The sequence below is a fragment of the Channa argus genome, chromosome 2, assembly GCF_033026475.1.
Source record: "Channa argus isolate prfri chromosome 2, Channa argus male v1.0, whole genome shotgun sequence".
NCBI classification, from domain to species: domain Eukaryota; kingdom Metazoa; phylum Chordata; class Actinopteri; order Anabantiformes; family Channidae; genus Channa; species Channa argus.
Window position 1 is genome coordinate 9,297,395 of NC_090198.1, and position 23,654 is coordinate 9,321,048.

General features: G+C 40.3%; 2 protein-coding genes across 9 annotated transcripts in view; both read right to left on the minus strand.

Annotated features, from left to right (window-relative positions):
* Window positions 1-16,896, minus strand: part of chd9 (chromodomain helicase DNA binding protein 9) — a 73,316-nt gene extending 56,420 nt beyond the window's left edge. For 5 of the 8 annotated variants that reach the window (XM_067495191.1, XM_067495194.1, XM_067495193.1 and 2 more), the window contains exons 1-2: window positions 16,739-16,896; window positions 10,438-12,060 (exon numbers count right to left, since the gene is read on the minus strand). In XM_067495191.1, coding sequence (XP_067351292.1) covers window positions 10,438-11,952 — 1,515 coding nt within the window. In that variant the 5' untranslated portion in view covers window positions 11,953-12,060; window positions 16,739-16,896. Of the gene's footprint in view, window positions 1-3,039; window positions 3,263-10,437; window positions 12,061-15,852; window positions 16,138-16,738 lie in introns of those variants that run through there. The other 3 variants (XM_067495189.1, XM_067495188.1, XM_067495196.1) reach the window with 3 other exon arrangements.
* Window positions 16,897-18,118: 1,222 nt separating this feature from the next.
* Window positions 18,119-23,390, minus strand: aktip (akt interacting protein). The gene is made up of 10 exons (XM_067495197.1): window positions 23,218-23,390; window positions 22,386-22,510; window positions 21,484-21,677; window positions 21,175-21,239; window positions 20,810-20,910; window positions 20,536-20,624; window positions 20,325-20,423; window positions 19,911-20,018; window positions 19,622-19,682; window positions 18,119-19,450 (listed from the first exon to the last, which is right to left on the minus strand). The coding sequence occupies exons 2-10, from the start codon at window positions 22,431-22,433 to the stop codon at window positions 19,346-19,348; spliced, it is 870 nt and encodes a 289-aa protein (XP_067351298.1). The 5' UTR covers window positions 22,434-22,510; window positions 23,218-23,390; the 3' UTR covers window positions 18,119-19,345.
* Window positions 23,391-23,654: the final 264 nt, after the last annotated feature.

Genomic DNA, 23,654 nt, shown 5'->3' on the forward strand with positions numbered 1-23,654 from the left:
CATTTAAGGAGCCAAATCCCAGATTTAACATATGATTGTGGATCCTTTCTTCTTCTTCTTCATAAGTCCTATTCCATTGCTGTTACCAAGATGCTAAAACACCCACCAAAGGCAGTTTGGCCATGCAGTGATCCAGCAAGACAAGAAAATTGACCAGACAGCTGGTCTCCAAAGAAGTACTAGTTTAGCAGGTGTTGTAGGATTCATCTACCACAGTGGAATGAAATGTGTTTTGAATACTGAACGGCCCATGTTTTTGTATACTTTCTGTATATAACGCGTCACAAACAAAATCTTCTCCACTGAGCCTGCCCTTTAATAGCAGTTGTTCTGAGTAATGACGTGTGTCTCTGTGAATCAGAGATGGCACAGCAGGTCAGACACCAGGCAGTGAAGTGAAGCTGAAATGTGCAAAACAAGCAGGCTGGATGATGCCATTCATTAGTGGGAACATCAGTGCAAACTGAAGAGTGGAACTGAGAGGAGGTCCCTTAGGATGCGAAAGAGAGAGCAAGACAGACACAGAGAGCAAGGGAAGGAGAGAGGGAGGGAGGGATAAAGTGGAGGGAAATTCAGCAAGGGGCTTACTGCCAGACCTTTACAACTCCTTCATTATTGAAGCAGTGCAAACTGAGAGATGGGCCAATGCCCGAGGAACACTCAGTAGTGACTACATACATCCGCACATAGGGAAAACAGAGCAGGTGCATAGTCAACCTGCAGCCTTAATGATTTGAGGAACTAGGGATCCCAGCGTCCCCTGTTCTGATTTCCACCTCCATCTCTGTGACAGGCAGGTGTCTTTGGAGTGAATCTCTGCTGGAATGCTGAAGCCCAGACATGCAGGTTTTCCGCCACCAACCAGAAGATAGCCGGGATCAACAATATTCCACTTATATAAAAGAGATTTTAATAAAAGCATAAAAAAAAAAGACCCCTAATGTGACAGTTATCTTTCTATATTACAGGAAGATAATATTCCTATATAACAGTTAGGCCTGCTAGTTCTTTCAGTTGTTAAATTTGTTAGTTTAGATAGATTACACCAGAAAAATAGTTTTGATCTATGATTGGAGTAATTTTTTAAATGTCTCTAAATGAAAAGCATTTAATTAGGCAAAATTTTCTGCTAGATCACTTATTGCTGCTTAAAATGTTAAACAGCAGCTCAGATCAGCTGTTGGTAACATTTCATGACTTAAATCTATGACTGGAGAACTGAAACATGTCGGTGTGTGTGCTCTTTGCATGTTAATAGAAAAACAGGATTCAACAAACCTGTCTGTGCCAAAGATTTTATGTGATAAGAGGTATCACTCCCCTCTGAAAATAGCTGTGTGTACCAAAGATCGTTCATGTAAGGTATAACTCAGTAACAAATCTGAACAACCAAGTGTCTCCATAGACCTCAAAACGATCCCCTCAAAATGAGGGGATCTAATCTGTGTGCAAATGTTTTTGCACACAGAATAGATCCCCTCATTTCTAAATTAGTTGACCCACAAAGAGCTAGTTTTGTGAAAACAGACTAGCATCCGATAATGTCAGAAAATTACTCTATATAAGATTAGTTCTATTAATCAAAATATACAATTTAAATTTAACATTACATTTAAAATGAAGGGTGCACAAAATGAGACATTTGGTTGCTATTTGAGTATACGAAACATGTGCACTAAATCTGAATACAGTATAAAACTTAGAATGAAGATAGCTTTTTCTTTTGTACAATTCTGTTACGGATTATGACAAACTTTAATCACATATCTGATTATCCACTTAGACTTCCTAGATTGTATTCCATTGTCTAACAGCCCACTTTCACCACCACAGGCCCTTGCACTGTTTTGACATAGGCTATACACAGATATTTGCCCCAACAATAATGCTAGGCATAGGAGCCTAACAACTTTATTTACTTCTAAGCAAAACAAAATACCAAGGTATCCTCTATATTATATTTAATATACAATGCTTGGCTGTGGTTTTTAAGGTTGGAAATAACCACTTATCTTAGATGTTCTATTAAAGAAATTACCAAAAGAAATAGAACCATTTTTTAATTAAACTGGTACATAAGCGTCTTTAAAAGGCCATTTTAAAAAAACGTAATGATGTTTCTAAACATTTACATCCAACATTTCACCAATGTTCACTAAACATTTTTTAAGCCTGTATGACAGGAATAAAAGTTGACTTACCACAAAAATAGTGGTGATAAATTAATGACATGCTGCTGTCAACGGACAAGTTCCTTTCTCAAAGCTAAACATAAGTTGAGTGAGTCAATATCTACGTGAACATAAATGAAATGTTGGAAAATACGAGCACAACACAAAGTCTCACCTTACAACACGCGTGTCTATGGTAACTAGCCGCATGCTTCACAAACCTGTTTGCTGAACTTACAAATCAGTAACTAGTGAGCCAACAGCCATGTCTGGGGACAATATGACTGACATCAAGTTTTGTCAAAGTCAAACTGTGCTACAAAGCACTATATATCAATTGGTGCAGGAGGACAGACTAACTTTAACAAGCTTCTTGCAAGGTAATTTTATTAAATTATAACTTTATGAAAAAAATCATGAAATAATATAAAGTATTGTAAAAAGTTACCCCACAATGGGCAAAGGGGAATATGGCTCATTACCCATCCATGTCTTTAATAACTCCTGTTTCACCCTATTAAAAAAAAGGTAAATTTACAAGTGATGTTTATGTTGTATTCCTCCTATTCTACTGACTGACATCTTTCTAAGCCCAAAGACACTGTGGTAGTCTAACCTCCCAGGTTTCTGCACTCTGCCAGTCAAAGGTTAACACGAGTTCAAGGAGGTTCCTTCACGTCACCACCGAAAAGCCTTGCATACCAGTCACAAACACACACAGTCCAGATTTGACTGCTAAGCAAACACTCATGGACCCGGAAAACATGGAAAATATTTAAACCTTTTTACAACCTAGAGAAGGCATCAAGAAAGAGAATGAAGGAAAGAACAACAAAATAAAAAAGGCATACTTAAAATTTAGACTTACTGTGCAGTTTGAGCTGGCAGCGTTCCCACATGCTCCTGACACAGTCAATCCAAGTACAACTCCCTCCTCCCTCTCCTCTGCAAGCTCCTCCCTAGCCTCCTCCCCCACCCTACCATTCAGCCCACAGTAAAGACCGCCTGACTTCCTGTTTACCTCTGACCCCTTGTTTTCCCCCACCCTTATCTGGCAGGCCTCCAAGACAGACCGACAGACAGAGAGAGAAAGAGATGTGTGTATGGCTGTTGGGGGAGGTGATCAGAGAAAGTGTGTGAATAAGACAGCCTATCACCATGTGGCTACTGGAGCAGCAGGTTGTGTGCATGTGGGTGCGTATACCACACTTGTGGGGGGTGGGGTGAGAGCTGGAGTGATGCTTGGTGTCAAGTTTCAGGGCTGATTATGACATTGCCTGCCCAGTCTGGTCGGCAGTTATATAAACCCCAGAGAGGTCAGAAAGCAACAAAGCTAGCATGTCTCTTACACACACACACTCTCTTTCCCCCCGTTTAGCATGACAACCACTTGCACCCATAATCTGTTCATACTACAATTGGGGATATGGGCATGAAGACATTCCACACATGCTGAATACAAAACTACACCTCTGGACAGTAGCAACAGTAAGAAGAAAACTGCTCTGTATGTTTTATTTGACTAAATATGAAAAATTGAAACAATAACAGTGTGTCTATGAGGTTGGGGTAAATATTATGTATTCCTATGCAGGGCATGACATTACCGTTCACCAATGCACGTGGATATATCCCTTAAACTCCCATACGCGCTACCTAAACACAGTTTTTGCTTATTGGTCCATCAGTTATTGGTCTTTCTAGACTATTACTTTACGCTTCCACACTAGTGAGCGATGGAATAGGACACTAAACAAGATGATACAAAACTAGAAAAGAAAAAGACAAAACAAAAAACTAGGGATGACAGTTCCTTCATTCTAAATCAAAATCCTTAAAGCCTTTTTCACATATAAACTCCGGACAATGTTAGGAGAATTTGGCCTTGGACATTGTCCCGAGTGGCCTTTTACACAACAGACGATCGCCCTGTGTGCGATCAGCATGCACAGGAGGAACAACATTATAGAAAACTTAAGCTGTAGGAAACAGTGTTTTGTTTACAGTACATAAGAGCCGTGCATCACATTAAAAAAAATAAATAAATAAAAGATTCTATCACTCGACCTCAACGGCACTCGAGTGGTTGAAACATCATCAACATGTCCATTCATTTGCTTTAATATTCCTGAAGATTTGAGACAGAGCAGTATGCTGCTCGCACGAGCTCCTGCACAGAATACGGACAATGCAGTAGGGGGCTCAAAGGATAAAGTCTGAATAATGTCGGCAGCGTCTCACTCGAACATTTGTGTTCACGCATGCACCCCTTTCATGACAAAGAATGTCAATGTCTTTGTAAACCTGATGGTTTAAAACCTCAGTCATTGTGTTAACATGGACTTAAGTAACCAGGTCACAATTGGTTCTCTCAGGGACGCTTCTTCCCTAACTGTCATGCAAATAAATGGGAAAGCTGGTTTCTGAAGTCAGTTTGGGGATTAGAGAAACCTTATTTCTAGGTGTCGGAAGATGCATCAACGTAATTTATTACAAAAATACGTTGATTTACTAAACGTGAGTCAATACGTTGCAAGTTGGGCTAAAAATGAATTGTACGCAAAGATTTAATACCTTAGACAATTTTGGGACCATAAAAGAAATTACCTCAGCGCATGGATTTAGTTGTTAAAGTTTAACTAGAGCACAAGAATATAAATATTTGTGTTCTGAAAACACCGGATATGAATTCTTTAAGACACCACAGAGATTAGGAAATAAGAAAATCAACTTGTGGAAGAGCTTTTTCTCCTCTGTGTATGAGCGAACTCGGCAGAGCTCAAATAATTGTCCATGGTCAGCAGCAGAGAGGGAGCAGACAGCTCAGGTAAAGTAAAAGTCACTTCTTAACTTGACCAGACAACGTTACTGCTTGTTCGGATACCAGTGCAAACACGCTCCGTAAATTAATGATCGATAAGAGTAAAAAAAAATAAAAACTTGTTAAATGATCACAAACATATGAAAGTATAAATAGTGTGAAAGTGTAATAATGCATGACAGTGATCATTTAAGCTGTGCCCGCAGTTCCCCATCCACAGTCACGTGTTCGCTACGAGCTTGTTGGCTAATTGTTAACTGCTAGGAACACGTTAGCTTACATCCACCTAAAGCTGGAAGTTAGAAAAAGCTGGATGTTCTCCATTTAATAGACTAACTGTTCACGCTAATGTGCCACAGGCTCTGGTGGACACCCAGACAGTCACAGTCCCAAACCAAGCAGGACCCTGTAGCTGTCATCAGAGTCAGCAGCAGACAGAGGACAGGGATCAGTAATAGTGACTGATTTCATGTTCATTCTATTCTGTTACAGTATTTAAACTAAAGTAAACTGAACTGTTTACAAAGGAAATGTAGATGCACCACATTCCTTTAACTTAAATGGAACAAGCTCTTATTTTACTTATATTTTGTAGAGACTTCATATTAGTCAGTTGACTGGCCTATTTATGGGGTGAGGAAAAATGCCCTGCAGTGCTTACTTTGAATTATTATATTGAAATATAAATGATGAATTTAAACTTTTATTTTTAGTAAGTTAATTGTTATGGTGTTATATTATTGTATCAAGCAGAGAACACACTCATCTCCTCTGCCATGTTTCTGCCTTTCTCAACATCTAACCAGGTTTCTAATGACCTTTCTCTAACAGCACATGCGCACAACAAAAGACTGCAGACAGTGAAAATGTGAATAAGAGAGAGATCATTAAAGTGCGATCCCACCTCATTTTTAAATCAAGTCCATTCAAACACAAATTCCCCTGTAGAAATCTAAAGATGCTGCTGCATTTCTTGTCACTACAGTGTAATTCTGTGAGCCATACTTCCAAAATAAGTCTGAGGCAGAAAAGCTAAATCGCTGTTCCTCTACATCTGTAGAAGGGTTTCCAGTAACTATGTTTCCTAAATGAAAGTGTACTCCATTACCCAACAACCCAAGAAAGTTCTTCAAGTAACCGAGTTAGTGCATACACAGTCAATGCAGTTAGGTACAGTTTAGGTTTCATTTTGACCTGCCTGTCACTAAAATGGTAGAGGTAGTTAATATTAGTGTATTAACGTACGGTAGGGGAAAAACCCCTACAGCTTGGCCTTTCAAGCTTATCCCGTGAGTTCAGGGTCGCCGCAGCGGATCATTGTCCCCAAGTTGATTTGGCACAGTTTTTACGCCGGATCCCCTTCCTGACCTAACCCTCCCCAATTTCTAATGCACAGCTGGGGATGGGGAATGGGGGCACTTCGACATATAGATATGGGTGCACTATATGTACCATCCAAAGATAGACCGATAGATATAGATATAATAAAGACAAGATCACTTTAAAGTTACTTATTTTCCAATTATCAGTATTAAATTTTGAATTTTCTGTATTGAACGCTTTAATTCGATTAAATTAAATTGCTTTTTTTAATTTTTCATTTCCAAATTGTCTGTATTCAGTAACAGTGTGCTTGACAAATGAATACTATAAATCACCTTAGTAATATATGGATGCCAAATAAATTGGGTACATGAACTGCCAAGACAAAACATGAATCAAGTAATTTCAGTGCCTTGCTGTATCAGTATACAGTGACAACAATTCTATTTTTTTAAAATACATTTATTAAAACTAGATGCTGTTCACCAGTTACTATGGCCAAATGTGCAATGTTATTTTAAAAAAGCCTTTGGAAAAGCTGTTCTATTTTTTACATATTGTAAACATTGTAAAGAATAAGACTTATGCAACAGTAAAAGTGACTGCATATTGGGCTTTGCATGCTTTCATGCTTTCAAAACACGGGTGACCTACACTCCATAAACTCCCTTAATGCAACAGTTCAGCAGAGCACACTCAGCATTTCTGTTGCTCAGATTCGGTTAAAGCTGCAGCTTCTATGGAGACTGTGACTCTCTTTTAATGCAAAGCATGTGCCCAAAAGCAAGCAAGAGAGGGGGTGAAATTTATGCCGTTTCCAAAACACTGACGTAAAATGACCAACTTTATTTGGTTTTATTTCATTATCTTCACCTGCTGCAGGTACCATAACTCCAGCTTGTTGACTACAAAAGCCAACACATGTGCTGACATCTCCAAGCAAACGGAGACAGCTGGCATTACTTGTGTGATTCCAGAGGACTGCTGCGGCTGCTGCCGCTGAGTGACAGCAGAGAAAGTAATCTAGATTTTGGCATTTTTTACATTGTTCAAAAAGAAGATTTTTAATTTGTTAAAGATAACACCTAGTTCTAATATCAGATGTATCAGAGTACATGGACAATAATTGTTTCCCATTTTAGGAAGTGTCCCACACTAATAGCCAATTATTGCAATTGCATTTCAGTAAAATTAATTTAAAGCTTGAGTTTAGTTCTATAAAAGTTGTTATCAAATAATTTCTACAATTCTATTCAACTTTAGACATACTGACATGGAGCTTTTTAAAACGACCACCTACTATGCTGGACGTTCTGTTGTGGACTAAAGACAGATTGGCTAAAAACTGTGCCACTTTACCTGGAATGACCCCATTCACAAATTAGTGTCTTAAGTGTAAATGTATGTTATGTGATTGCAGTGGAGTACAGAAAAGGTTTCAGTGCATGGGGGCTGACTGACAACCTGACGGTTGCCTTAAAAATGTCCTTGGGCAGGACCGAAATTAGGGTGAGAACATCCTCTTGCAGTTTGAGTACACTGTTAAGGGTTTGATTGTACTGCTTTTGCCCCACAAAACTTTTTTTCTTTTTTTTTTTCCTTTTAGCCGCTGCCATTCAGCTTAATTTACACACATCTAAATGCCTATAAAATCCAATTAAGATTGTGATCAAGAACATAGGAAGACACAAATCTCCCACTAAAAATAAACTATACCCGCATGCCTGGAAAATCTGCACATATCCAAAATCAAACAAGCAAAGACAATGATCAACCTGTTTGGCCAATGTATTCATGAACAGCAGGGGAGGGGAACATGGAGAAAAATGTGTAATACGCTTGTATGATATGGTACATTATCTGGGAATCCAATTGAGAAATCTAATTTTGGCTAAGCCTTACTAAAGTAACTAACTGAATTAACTAAACAAGCAACTAAATAAACTATACACTGACCAGAAAAATCAAGATTCTTGATCACATTTAAACCATGTAGAGCAAATCCTGTCATTTTATAACACTGTAATTTCAACCCAGTTACATTTTATGATTATTTTGTCCTACACTTTTAAAATGCATAGGATCTCAGAAATGTCCCAGTTCAAATGCTGACTAGTTCCAGTATAAAGACAGAGTCAAGACAACACATACAGCATCACATGCTCAAAGGGGGTCTCACTAGTGTGTTTGATGACGGTAAACTTCAACTATCTCTTCAGAGAAAGTCTAACAGTACATTAATGTCACTGAAAAGATGAGACATGAGGGACTACAATCCTAGACTCATCTGTTAATCTGAATTTGCATCAGGGCTTAAGACATTATTTTTATTTAGCTTAATCACTAAATAGAACCTCCTGAACCATGTGTGCTCATCACAGCTGCAGCTGACCATTAAAACCATTAGAAATCCTAATTAGCCACATTCACTGCAGGGGAGTGAAAAGTGGGCAGCTATCCCATGATGTCTGTCCAGCAAACACACTATCAGCAGGCTCTTCACACATCAGTGCACATGAATAGCACAGTCAGCCTGTAAGCGTCAACACAGGGCTGGATGTTGACACAGACAGGGAGAGGCTCGTTCATATGGCTGTGGCCCCATTTCAATCAAGGACCTTTGCAGGTGGACGAGTTTTGGTTCAAGTGGACCACCCACTCTGTTGTCGCCTGTTGCTTGTTGTGAAGTCAATACTTAACACACAGGATGCGTATTGTCTTGTGGGCATGGGTTTGGTTTCAGAAGTGGGGGAGACATAATGGGTGTGCTTCCAGTAACATTGTTTAGGGAGACTTAAATGAGTCACTTAAACCGTTACTTTTAAACTATAGTCAATTATGTGTTTACCACGCTGGGGGCAGTGCAGAATACAAAAAAGGTAGGGTTAGTAAGATCATGTCATAACACTTCTGGATTGTCAATAGCAATGAGATAAGCCTGTTATCCATAGCAGGCCATGAACAATACAAGTGCTCTTAAAAAAATTATAAAAAGTTTGTATCTGTCTAATTTGAGATAATAAGCAACTGTTTCCTTCAGCATAATATATAATAGTCTAATTACCAATAAACATGTTTATTTATTAAAGAAATTAGCGTGCATTAAAATATCTGCTGCTTTTGCTACTGGTCATGTGTCACTCATGGGCCAGGAAGCTGTGTGGATGCTGCTAAGTTACAAGCCAACCAAGGTCCAGGAACCGCCTGAAGCCTGTTACAGCCAGCTAATGCACTCTCCCAGCCTCCCCCTCTGCTTGTCTTCTCCCTCCCATGCTCTTCCTCTGTCTTTTTCCCTCCCTTTCTTTCCTGAGCTCTCCTTTTTCCATGAGCTACTGCTCTCTCCCAAACACCCTCCCCCTCTTTCAAGTGCTAACCACTCTCCTTCACCAAGCTCTTTTCCTCCCGCCTGCTCTGTCACATGTGCACATCCACTCATACACATACAGAGAAACTGTGGCAGCTACCACAACAGCGTGCAACCTCCCCCACACTCCAGCAAGGCACTGTACAAGTGACTCTAGCTTGCCCTGACCCACATCTTGATATAGCCCTAAGTATGCTTACAGCTAAGTCCTGAAGACGCTCCTGCCACTCTTAGCCTAATCAGGCCTGACCTGCTGTCGGTACACTGGGCAGATAGACAGGCCAGGCTGGACAGACCATTATCTTTTTCAGAAGGCTTTCAGGAGGCCCTAGGTACCGCCTCTCAACCTTCCCCCACTCCACCACTGATTGCAGTTTTCTACTTGACAAGCGCATGTTCTATCTGGAATAGTTGGTTAAACATTACATGGGTGACTGGATTCTTTGCCATAACATACTAGGAAAGACAGTATTTTTAGCAAATAATTGTTCTCCAGCAGTAAAGCAGAGGTGATGTACTAAAAACATCTAATTCTTCAATTTACAATAATGTATCAGTTTTCATTTCAAAATCAGAGTAAAGGACAAAAGTGCACAGGCTTTAGTAACATAAGTTATACCAGAACACAGAGAATATTGTATCCAATGTCACTGCTACAGGTTCCCAAAAATATTCAGCCAAGCAAGTGCAATGATTTAGCAGAAAAGTAGGCAAAAACAAAAAAAAATACTGAGGTTTAAAACATTGTACAGCATTACCTTTACTTCCTTGTACTCAACAGGTGATGCTTTCTTGTGCTCACGCTTCTCCTGGCTTGAATTGGCCCAAGAGGAGTTGGAGTCTTCGTGCTGGCTGAGAGCAGCCTCCAGCTGGGGCAGTAGTTCAGGGAGGAGGTCATGAGTCTCCAAGTCTCCATCCTGAGCCCCTGATGGCAGAAAATTGTCTCCCAAAGCCTGGTATCCATTAGTGTTGATGGCCCCGCAGCTCTGAGGCTGCTCAGAGGGCAGCTGGGTGGCCATCCTGTAGCAGCTCATGGATTCACCAAACATCTCGGATGACTTGCAGTTTCCTTGGGGTTCACCAGAACAACGTAAAGCACGAAAAGGACATTCCTCTCCCTGGCTAACTGGAATTCTAGTGCGCTGCTGATTCATAACTGCTGTAGATGAAAATGGGCATACTGTCACAGAGAGCTCTGGCACTGTGGAAGTGAGAAGTGCAGTGGTAGTGGTGGGCCTAGACACTGAGGACAAAGATTGCTGACTTAGGCTAGGCATTTCTGGCTCTCCAGGGTAGGCAGGGTACTGAGCTGGTTGGTAAGCAGGCGCAGAACTGGCTGAACATGTGGACAGTGAGTGAACCATAGATGAAGATTGCATTGGGAAGGTCAGGTTAGGGTCTTCTGGTAGGGATCCAGAGAAGACTTGGCCTCCTCTGGTCAACTCATAGTTACCCTGCTGGTGCTGTTGTTGTAAGCAAGTCCCACTCAAAGAAGCATTTTGGCCATCCAAATAAGACTTACTTGGCAGACCGCCTGAAAGGAACCTTGGTCCTCCTACTGTTAGTTGGTGCTGAGCCTGCTGCTGACTATGAAGGACTGGCTGTTGGCTCTGAGAGTGACTTCCCTGGTGAAAGGAGAAATTGTAATGCTGCTGTTGCTGCAAGGACATAGTCTGAGGATGTATTTGTCTGTGCTGGTTCAACAGCTGCTGCTGATGACTGTGCTCTTGTTGCAGCTGCTGCTGCTGCATTCTGTGCTGCTGCTCCTGTTGCTGACTCGGGTGGTGTTGTGACTGGTTGTGCAGTTGATGCTGCTGATGACAAAGTTGCTGTTGCTGCTGCTGCTGCGATAAAGTGTGGTACATATTCCCATTCTGATCTTGGTTGCCCCACATTGGACTGCTACTGTTACAGAACAGCCCATTGGATTGAGGTACCTGACCAATGACAGCATTGTGGTACTGGCCATGTTGAATACCACCACCTCCACCACTTGTGCCTCCAGGACCAGAAAATGGCTGCCCAACAGGATTATGTGCCTTCATGCCAATGTAGTGACCCATCTGCTGATTGTAAGCAGGAATTGTTTGGTGGGTAGAAACTGGAGCAATGATGCCTTGATGCTTCACTGGTCCTAGAGGTTCAACTTGAAGGGGCTCAAAGTCAGCACTAAGGTTCAGCTCATCCACAAGTGAAGGTGCAGATGAAAAGCCATCTTCATCTAGCCCTTCCAAATCACCAACAAAAAGGTTAGGGTCATCAAAGAAGTCCATGGCGGAGGCTGGAGGGTTGCTGGAACCCTTGGAACACCACTGAATCCAAACTGGTCCCAAAGAGCCTCACTTTCTACTCAACTACAGCATGTCCATTATATTGTGTTCCTGTCCAAACATGAAGAGGAAAAAAATATTAGAACACATTGTTTACATAAGAACATGAAGACTGACTTTTTAATAAATTTTCTGAAAATCTGATCTAGCTTGCAAAAAAAAAAAACAACTACAAGCTACTCATTCAAATAATCCATTACAACCTCTAAGACACAAACATAAAAACTAATAATTTTAGTTCGAGATGACACATCATAGCACGGTGGTTAGCTCTGCTGCCTCCCAGCTAGAAGGTCCCCATTTCAGCTGCTGTCTTCTTGTGTAGGCTTTGCATGACAATTTAATTCATATCAAAAACCAAAAATACCACTTTCACAAGGCAGGTAATGGCTAAGTCAGAAGGGGTTGTGAGAAATATGGCGCTGTCAACTACCCATCAGCATGGCCTTTCATGTGTGTAGTAAAGCAGCTGGTGCAAACCAACCGCCAGCCACCAGCAGGTGCCTCTTTGCCTCTTCCTGTACCCCCTCTGCTTTAACACACAAACGCACCTCAACCCCCACCCTCACAACCAATGAAGCTGCCTACCCTGCTGCTGCAGAATGCGTGGGAGGTGCAGACAGCTGATAGAATTTCAACAGCTAAGGACAGAGGCAGATGAGGTCCTTGACTGTGTGTGTGTGTGTGTGTGTGTGTGTGTGTGTGTGTGTGTGCGCGCGCGTGTGCGTGTGCATGCATATGTGCATGTGTTCTGCAACCACAGACCAGCGGAAGATGACAGAAGCTTACCCAGGTCAGTCATTATATGCTGACTTGCACAGCCACACAAAAGCACAGACATATCTCAAGTACCTTCTAGAAATAATTTATTTTCAGCGATCATGATACACTTCAAATGGTCCTAGGGTTAACATACAATAAAGTAGTAGTATTTTCAATATAACAGTCTCCTATATAGGATAAATGCCCCTTTATACTTTCGTTTTCTATTCAAAAATATATTAGCTTCAACTACAGCATGTGCTATTTGTAGTAAATGGACAATTAAAATGACTAAAATGTTTTGCCCTGAAAACAAGCAATGTGTTAATTAACATTAATTCCCACAACTGCATAAATACGACTGTAATGGTGTACCATCTAAATTTGAGACCGGACATGTAGTGCATGTTGTGAGCCAATTCCAAGAAGTGGATACACATCCCCAAGACACCACCCTGGGCACAAACTTGAAAATGCAAATGTTGTCAGATTTCTCATATTTGGAAAAACAAACATTACCCCAAAATATGATGAATTGCAAAGGGCGTGTTTTGTTAGCCATTCTTGCTTTGGAGGAATCTTGATCTCCTGTTACCAAACCTGAAGCTTCTGCAAGTCTAACTTGTACTGTAGACGTATTTTTACTTCGTAGTTCTAATTGACAACTTTTAGAGTAGTTGCAAACTTATTGCAAAGTTGCAACTGTAAAAGGTAAATTTTCTTAGGTGGCTAACTGAGCCCACACCAACAAAAATACCTAAATTAATTATCTATAGCACAATTCATTCATTACAGAGTGCCACAGTAATGAGTTTTTTTTCTAAAGGGCATTTATTCAAATGCCTGAAATAAGGTGTTTAGTTGACACAAGATCAAGAGATTTTCATGTTTTTTTCTCACATACAAAAGCAATCAGTAAACACGCCCCTCGCAAATGTTTAGAGCTTTTACGTGCCATATAAAATAAGTGGCTAAATTAGACTGTGTTGTAACAATACATGTCATCGTGACTAACACAGAAACTTAACTACTCGCTAATCTGCCTTTACATCCACATTTAGTTCATTACTTCCTATCACTAGCTATAGTAAGGTCACTATACTATGGGAGAAATGCTTTTGTAATTTTGGCAATTTTACTTAGAGTTTAAAAATCATAAACATGGTATTTATTTGTGAAGACTATCTCGCTGAACAAAACCTGTCAGTATCATAAACTTCTGTTTATCACGGACCTTAATTTTTCCAATGAATCCAAATGAAAATGGAAAAATCTCATTGCCTTTTTGTAAAGGAAAATGTTAACTTCTGGGTGGGCCTACGAGAAAATCGTCATCTCTATGGCTCCCTATTTATACCCACTTATGCTTTGCAGGGGTGTGGATGACTAAAGTCTATCCAGCTGAATTGAGTGATGGGGTACGCACTGGATAAGCTGTTCATCAATCAAAAAGGCTGACTCATAGGAAACCATCTGCATTTGCATTTAAACCTAAAGCCAGATTTAGAGTGCAAAATTCCAATAATCTAACCTGCAGGTCTTTGGATTGTAAGGAAAAACTGAAGCACCTGGAGAAAATCCACACAGGCAAAACACATTTAAAAAGCACCAGCTGGCCTGCAAAATTAGAACCCAAACTTTCTGCTAGCTGCACTACACTACTACCCTGTTTTCATACCATGCAGGTCATTCACAAATCTCATATTGTAGCTGGTCATAACATTAACGCTGTTATGAAGTAATTTGTGATTTACAGCTTTGCAGCCATTGAACACTAAAATGTCATTCATAACATCTGTATACATCAGGCTTCATAATGCTTAAGTAATAAACTCAGCTGTCAAACCGGAGCTGTTGTTAGAATAGAGAATATATTTTCTTCATTTTAATCCAATCATTAACATTAAAACTCAATATGTTGGGTTTCATACGTAGAATACCAAGCCAGAAAACATTTTATCATGTTTTAACTATAAATACACAAGATTATTGAACACTGCCTGACAAATATGAGCACTGTGCTTGATGCTAAAATTATTAGAAGCACATGGCTTAAAAACAGAGTTATATTAATAAACTGAATAGACATAAAATGCTTCACTTTACTGTGCCACGACGTAAACAGGCATGTTTACCACATAGCTACATTAATTCTCTCCCCACCCACTGAAAATCAACTGTTCCCTTTCAAAAAAAAAGTTCACTGAGGAATTAAGCTAATTCTGATTGTGACATTTTTAGTTGTTAAGTTTTTGCCTTCCTTGAATAGGCAACATATAACTCACATGTCTCATATGCATATCATTAATATTATTAAGGCAAAAGAAAAAAAGAAAGAAAACAATATCCACATCTCTTTCATATTTATATACCATTACACAATTCTTCCAAAACCAATGTTCCAACTCCATTAAAGAGCTTTAACGTATCTTACAGACGATTTCTTTGTACTTGGTGATCATTTTACTAATTAATTAGTCTTATTTTCTGACATTTACAGCAAGCATGTGGTCCAGTTAAATCATGTTAAAACTATCAGGTAAAGAATCTAGATTATTCAAGGAAACTGGAGACGAACCAGAACGTGTACTATTAAAAGTGTAGCGTCTAACACTGCATTAAATCTAACTTTCTCATGTGCCTAAACTAATGCAGCAAACCTTTAAACTGTGTGCGCGCGCGCACACACACACACACACACACACATACACACACGCCGCTAGCCCGAGCCTCTATCGCCTTCCAGCTGTTTCCTTAATAATCATGACGCTGTAAGCAACATCCAGACACGTGCATCTCATGCCTAATATCAACAAGAACTGTGTACGTAAGTGTCCAGAGGTCGCCATTGTAGCCAGCACTGATGTAATAGAAATGACCACCCGGGCATCAAACCAGCAAGTAACTTAGTAGCTAAGCCAACGTCGGCTGTTACTCGAAGACTAAAATCATCAAAGTTGGCCACGTTGCAATGAAAGTAACGTTGCGTGCTGTTGCTGCTCAAAGCGAATCTCGTTTAGTGAGGTTACTGCGAACTCTTTGCGTCCCTCCTGTTTCCGAAGCTTTAATAAAGAGTCTTACTTTAATGAAGTAAACACCGGGCTCACCCCGAAAGTCAGCGGCATCCTCTTCGCCCTCTCACAGCAATGGCTTCAGGTTCTGCGGGCGCGCTGTGCGATAAGCCCGTGAGGCGGTAATGCGTTGCTCTACTTTTTAAGCTCAACTGCTCACGGAGACCCTAAGTAGAGACAAACTAAATACACGTGGGACGTCCGATGCCCACGTTTAAAATGTTCGCCCCGGATGGCTTGCACTGGTCACACGTGCTCTTGGCCGAACCTCCACTTTGGAAACCCCAGGATTCAAAAAGGTGTCGTGACTCGTGACGCTTCCTCACCGAAGAAGAAGAAGAAGAAGAGGAGGAGGAGGACGAGGAGGACGACGACGACGACGACGAGGAGGGGGAGGAGGCCGGAGATGGATAGATAGGTCGACAGTGGTGTTGTATGTGACAATACAACTAGTTTGAAAACCGACTTTCATTTTCATTTCTTATACGATGCTAACGTATAGGCAGGGTTCACAGTTAGCGCGAGCACAGTGAAGTGCGGCGCTGACTAAGCCCGGCTCGTCGCTGTCAGTTCAGGACCACCATGACCAAGATCCACTGAGGCACTACTTTGTAGCCGCGCATATTTTTCTTTTACCGGGGAAAGTGGCATTAAGTACGCTGACAACTGTGGCTGTATATGCGAACTTAAGGGAAATTACCACGAATAAGTTTGACGAGTTACCAGCCATGTTTCTACGGGGAAAAGAACCCAGTCGGCGAGGCGGTGTGTCATCCGACAGCTGAGGCTCGCCTCGCTGTCTGTCACAAATTGACAGCTCCTAGCTTGAATGAAACAGAACCCCTCAAGTCTTAAACATAGCTTCGAAAATCACCAAAGAAAGTCCAATTACTTACCTGAAACGAACACCGAGGCGAAGTCCAGACGTCAGTACAGAGAGAGTGTTATCGGCGAAGTTGTTTCTGTGTTGTTAGTTGTACTCCTGCTGGCGACCACGGCACAGCGGCTCTGCTGCTGACGTGCCTGTGACAACACGGGATTTGCATATTAGTGACCTCCTCTGTGATTGGACCGTCGACAGTTTGGCTCTACTTTAATCTTTTATTGTAAAATTAAGAGCCGTTCCCAAAGTATTAGCACTTTTGGTACGGTGACGCCCCCACCCAGCGTCAGAAGGAACCTGATTAAATCGTGTATTCATTCGTGAAATCCCTGTGTTGACAGAGCGCATAAGATGGCCGCGTTCAGGCCACAGCCAATCCGGAGGGGTTTTACTTTCGCACATGGACCGGAGTCGGTTCTCAATGCAAACATGACAAGAGTGGGAGAGCTGCTGCCCGCTGTTGGTACGCACTGCCCTCTGGTGGCTGCAGGCTGAAGTACGGCGCAGCACACCGATCAGGCGTGACATGATGGCGGCAATAATGAACTCATAGTAGAATTATCACCTTTCTGACAGTTTCAACCTTAAAACGGAGAAATTATACACTTGTAAAAGTAGATTTCATGGCAGAACCCCTGTACTGGATTGCATTAGATTACACAGGTGGTCATAATGTTATGCCCGATTGGTGGAGTTTATGCAACCTCATTGACCAGCCGCACACAGTGAGTCACCATACAGGAATATCTAGGGGAATTAAATCTTGGTTAAGTAAAAGTTTAGCCTGAAATTCACATAACCTAGTCTAATTACATATTTAATGTCTGTTGTCAAACTGCTTTGGAATATTTAAACCTACGTTCCTCAAACTTGTGCTTTTAACAGTTTTGAGGAAACAAAATTAGCATGAGAGTCAAAGGTCCAGAACCATTTTGGTTTAAGAAACCTTTAATGATGCATACTTGTGGTGACACTGCAATACTTTTTGTAACAAGTCACATTTGTATCTTGTGGCTTAAAAAGGGAACTGGAATTCATGCATCATTTTGTTTTAGAACCAATTACTCAAGTTAGTAAATTCTGCTCACACACATTCTCAAGGTTCGATAACTTATGTTGACATTACATTAATTCTAATTGATTTCTATTCACCTTGGCACTGTGGTAACATAGGTCCAACAACAGTGATTAGATTTTCAGCAACTGTTCAGGTTCTGGTAGGTATTCAGCACAGAGCAACAAGGAAAAGCTAAGCTGTGGAAAGCAAACTGATTTTTTTTATTTAAACATTTTTAAATAATTGATCCTCTGTTTTAGATATAGTTTTTAAATTAGCTAAGCCATTTATTTTGGGGGGAAATCTATGTGGGAAAACAAAAGCACAAAGCATAGCTTGACATTTTTAAATATTTTATTGAATTTAGAGAAAACCCTTGAAACTCATGTAAGTTATGCAGTGATGCCACTCACAGATATGAGCAGGAATGGTTCCATAAAGAACACATTACATCTGCCAACGTGGGTTTCAGACAGCCCCAGGTCAGTGTGTGAAATACACAGATTTCCTTGCCTTTTACAAAGGCTATAAATAGACTGAACAGGTGTCAGCACTATAACTGCAATTCTAATAGTCTTTTCCTTGTGGTTTCCACAAGTTCTTAAAATGTCTTTGTGGAAAAACATTTTGGAAAAACGCTCGTATACTGAACTCCATATTGTGACGCTCAGAAACTAATGACCAAATCTTATCAAAATATATTTTTGGCTTTTTCAGAATTAGGTAGGAATACTACAGTAACTTATTTGACTTTTGAAGAAAATATCTGAGGGTGTCTAAAGAAAAAAAAACCCATTTGGAACAAAAGCAAACCAAAACAATGACTTGTAAAAATCCAAGCACTTGCAGTCATGTCTCTTAAAATCAAACCTTAGCACAGCATTATGTACACACCAAACCTTTAATAACTGAAGATACATAAAACGTTCAAAATGATTTAAAATCAGACAACACAAAATAAAAATAGCATACTTGTTTTAAAAAAAATATATATACTTGTCTGCTCATTCTGGAACCTATGTAGGACAATTGTTTACACAGAATTTATTCTTAAAAACTCCAATAAACATATTAAACATCATGTAAAACTAAGTGGGTATTGAAATGTCGTGATTAGGATGTTTCATTCACAGAGTGACTGAGTCCCTCGAGGTCTGATAAACAGTCCTGAGCCAATTTCAATAAGTGGTATAGATCACAATCCCCCATACTTACCGTATGAAGGCAAACTGATTTGCTCAGAATTTTCTCCTCATTCTGGGAGAGTATTTTGTTACAAAGCCCAACAATGTGCATGAATCTGAAAATTTAATGAGATTGCATCAAATGATGTTGCTGAGAAATCCAATTGTCATTGTTGATTTACATAGGATATGAGCGGTTTCCTTATTCTAAAGCTGCTTGAGGAGATGCCTACAAAGCTGTTAAAGCTGAGCAATAACATAGAGATTTATTATAAAGTTCTCCCAACTGATTCAAGGATCCAGTTCCCATAAACAGCTGAGCCAAGATAAGATGGTGCTTGTGCCTCCCTCTAGTGGCCACCGCAGTGACAGTGGAGGCTCAGCTTTGAGGACTGTCCTCTTTGCTGAAGGGCTGTGTTGATCCAGGTTTCACCCAAGACAGCCCTGACACCGGTGTTCCCTTGTGGTGATCCTCAGGCCGTCTCTATGGCAACAAAACTAGCAGTTACATAACAGGAACAGCTCAACCAATCAAAGTGCTCATAGCTCAAACTCTACAGTAGCTTAACCAAGGCTTTTGAGTTTTAAGTCTAAGTGGAGAACTGAAATAGTACACACTACCACTGCCTGTATAGCATCTGAATTGCAAACTTACCTTGTATGTGAACATCCTCTCTTTTGCTTCTTCGTGAACAGCTGGGTTCCATGGAGAAAAACTAAGCAATGGATAAGAATTTCAAAGTGAGACATACCATTTCCACAATTTCTCTTTTCTGTGAAAAGTATGAGGTACTTAAACCCTCAGGTAATGAAAATAAACTGCGTTATAGCCTGTGTCATATAAAAATTGTAGTGTTGTGCAGGTTATGTTTCCATGTATGGGAGGGGGTTGTCAAATGTGGAAAAAAAAAAAAAATACATGGAAGATGGGGGCAGTTACCTACCTTATTGCGTAGGTATCATCTATCTTGGGCTGATCAAAAAGATGACTGTTGCATAGTTTCACACTGTCCACGACTTTGCTTTTAAACAACTGAACATCCTTTTCATATCTGAAGAGGGAAAAATTGTCATCGTTTCAATAGCAAAGCAACAATAAATTGTTTCCATAGAACTTCAAATGAAAATAAGCCATCGTTGAGCTTATGAAATACACCAGCACAGTCCCTTGATTCGGTGAAGGGGCCATGGTGAAGAGACACTACACCAAGCCCAAAATGACTTTTCATACATGGGACCCCCAGGCTTTGCAAATTTGTGTTCTGACAGTATTTAAAATCTTTTGTTCTTTTCGTACTCTTTTGGCAGTTATAGAGAACTAAAAGCATCATTTGAACTGTTTTAAAACTAATACTCACAGCACAGCAGCCTCTGGGTTGAGTGGTTCGGTGGTACTGATCTTGTAGAAAACTGTTCGTGCGTACATGAGGACTTGCCAGATGTGGTTGTGATTTCGCCTACAAAACATAGTACGAATCATTAGGTTCCTATTAAGCTTAATAAAGTGCACTTGGCTAATGCAAAAAAAAATTATAGAAAAACTGTACATTCCAATAACAAAAAACAAACCTCCATTTGTTAAAAGCTCTTCGGACATCAAGCTCTCCAGACACCGGGTCAACAAGGGGGTGGAAGACTGGGATGTCAAACACCAATTTCTGAAATTAAGTACAAGGACGACATTGGTAATTATTTTCCAACTTACCTTAAAATGTCACTGTTCTATAAAGTTTAGTTTGGACCATTGATCAAACTGAAACAATTGAAATCTTACAAGGCCTGACCATTTTACTGCATAATGTTAACAGTCCAAAAATGATATTGCCAAAGTTAAAATACTCACAGGACACTCTCCATCTGGATAGTTATCTGGAATATACACAGTGAATTTAAAGACTCCATCCTGGTATAGGCCATGTCTGATGAATATGACCCCAAACCACACTAAACGGAGAGATTTGGCCATTATTAGAATCTTTACTTAACAAACAAGATTCAGGAAAATCATCAAGTGTAAATGCGCACAATTTTTACCAGTGACATTAGAGTTTGCCAACAACATAATTCATGCAAAAGAGCAAATTTTGGGACACCATTTCCAAGATTCACATTTTGAAAGGTAAGCATGTCAGAAGGAGCAGACATTTGATCAATGCAAATATAAACATCAAGTGAATGAACATTTGAAAAAAAAAAAGAAAATCTTACTTAGTGCTGACTTGTAGGATGGCTGCACATAAATACCAGGGAGTTTCTGCTTAATCACTAGTGTGCTGCAGGTCAGGTGACAGTAAGACAATATGTTAGATAAATCAAGAAGGGAAAGTATGTGCAACTTTGTCTTTTTTTTAAGAAAAGATTTCTTTGAGGCCAGTATGGTGCTAAAACCACCAAATGCTTTTACTGGCAAGGTCCATTAACACATTTTAAAATAACATTTATACCAAGCATGACAAGTGCAGGTTGATAAAAGCAAACCAACTGAGCCTTCAATTATAATACTGCACCAGCACTTACAACTCAGCAAGCAGAGAGTACTCCAAGTAAAAGGGGCCATATGACGCATGTGTGCCATTGGTTGACTGGACTGGAGTGCCCATTGATGCAGGCTTGGTAATGGGGGTTGCATTCTTAGGTATGGGTGGAAGCTGCTTTTTGCCAAAGGAGAGGCGGGCTGGGCTGGCTCTCTGCTCCTCGTTGTCAGGTCTCGGCTGTTTTGTATGAGAAATACAACAGGAATCTCACATCAGCTGTAAAAACAAATCTAGCTATGTGAAAAACAGACAAAAGGGAAGTCTTGAGAGCAAGATTAAAAGCTACTGGTTAAGCCATTATGCACACTCAAGAAAAGACCCATGATAGCAAAAATGTGCTGTGTACATCCTCCCAGGTTACACTACACTGCTCATCTGGAGTGCAGGAAACACTGTCTAGACAAAAGCAAGCATATCATTGCATCTTACTGATACTGTTGTGAATGATTGGAGTGATTTCACTCTTTTGACATGTACAGTTTCGATGTACAATCATTAAGCACAAAGCAACATAATGCCAGGAATGCATCAGAAAACATAATAAATATGGACTACTACAAGCATGCCAGGAATGCTCGCAGCGAACCGTGCCTTCATGATAGATTTAACCTGCTCACTTGAAGCCTGCAGAATGTTTTTGCAATGTCCCTGACTAGGTAAGAAAAAAAAAGATAAGGAAAAAGGAAACTTAAACCCACACTTAAGGTGCATTTTGATTTTTCTCTACGTCAGCAATCATGCCACATGCAGATTTAGCTCCCTTCCCCTTCTTTGTGAAAATTCAGTCTACACTCAAACCACAGACTCAAGAAGCTTACTGGTATTCAAATACAAACAAATATACAGTTTTCCACCATAGAAACTTAAGTGTCATTTCAACTTTACCTTGCGACTTGTGTTGGCAGACATGCTCCAGAAGGGATTTAGGTTCATTACTCTTTCAGAGGTTTAGCATTGGTGTTTTTATTTTATGTAGGTCCCACAACAGGTGACACCCGGGCCATCCGTGGCTGCGATGGAGAGAAAAGACATGAAACAAATGTTGCAGGGAGTGTGATCTCACACACACCTTGAAAACCTACACAAAATCAAGCACTTACTGCTTACCTAATGTTAACTAGTAGAATTAAAATATCGTCTTTGCTGACAGGCTGCTCGTCGAGACAGGATGACGGTTGTTTAGCTGCTGAATGATTTAGAAAATACGAGCTTGTTTTGGGATAACAGCTGACCTAGCTGTAACGTTAGTTTAGGTTGATGCTAATGTTAGCTGTTGTGTTATTGTCGACGTTCAAGAACTCTGTTCAGTAGCGAATTTGAAAACATCGCAGCACAGACCTATGTTTAAATTCCAGTGAAATCAGCCACTAGTGTCATGGCATTACCGAAATGATAGACATGTTATTGGTTCATATGCTAATGTTTCTGCCTGGCTTTACTGGGCTAGCCTTATTTTAGGAAACGCCACCCCCGTTAGGTAGCCAACACTGATGTAATTCTACATGACAGCTGGAAATCTATCTAAATACTCTTTAGCCAAAGTGACAATAAGGTTTGTTAATGTTAATGCCCAAACACTAATGCTGCCACACTAGTTTATTTGACTAAGGATAGCGTTAACTAGCACTAGCTTAAAAACACATTTGGTGTTGCTAACAATATGACTACAGCTATCTCTTTAACATTGAACGAACGCAGTCTTCTTTATGGCACTCACCGTTTATGTTAGAGTTATACTGATGTCCCTTTAACAGCGGCAATTGCGCGTCACGGTCTAATTTTCACAGGAACTGCACAAATGCTCGTCATTCCTTGCAGTGATCTAAGCTAACTGGCTCACATTAGCTAGCTAAATAACTTGACAGCTCAAAAACCGGAGTTCAATCTAACTTAATGAGGGGCGGTTCGGTATGTGTGTTTACGGTTCCTCATTGGGCTATGCGATAAACGACCTGGCACCGGATTGGCTGGCTCTTCAATCACGTGAGAGGGACAGGGAACCACCTTAACAGAGTAAATAATAAATAATCAAACGAATCAAACAAAAATTCAAACCAGTAGAGCTGCAGGCAAGCAAGCAAATACCGTTGTTCTGTTCGTCTTTGTTAGCAATTAGGTCGCTATACTCAATTTGATATGAGAAGATATTTCAAT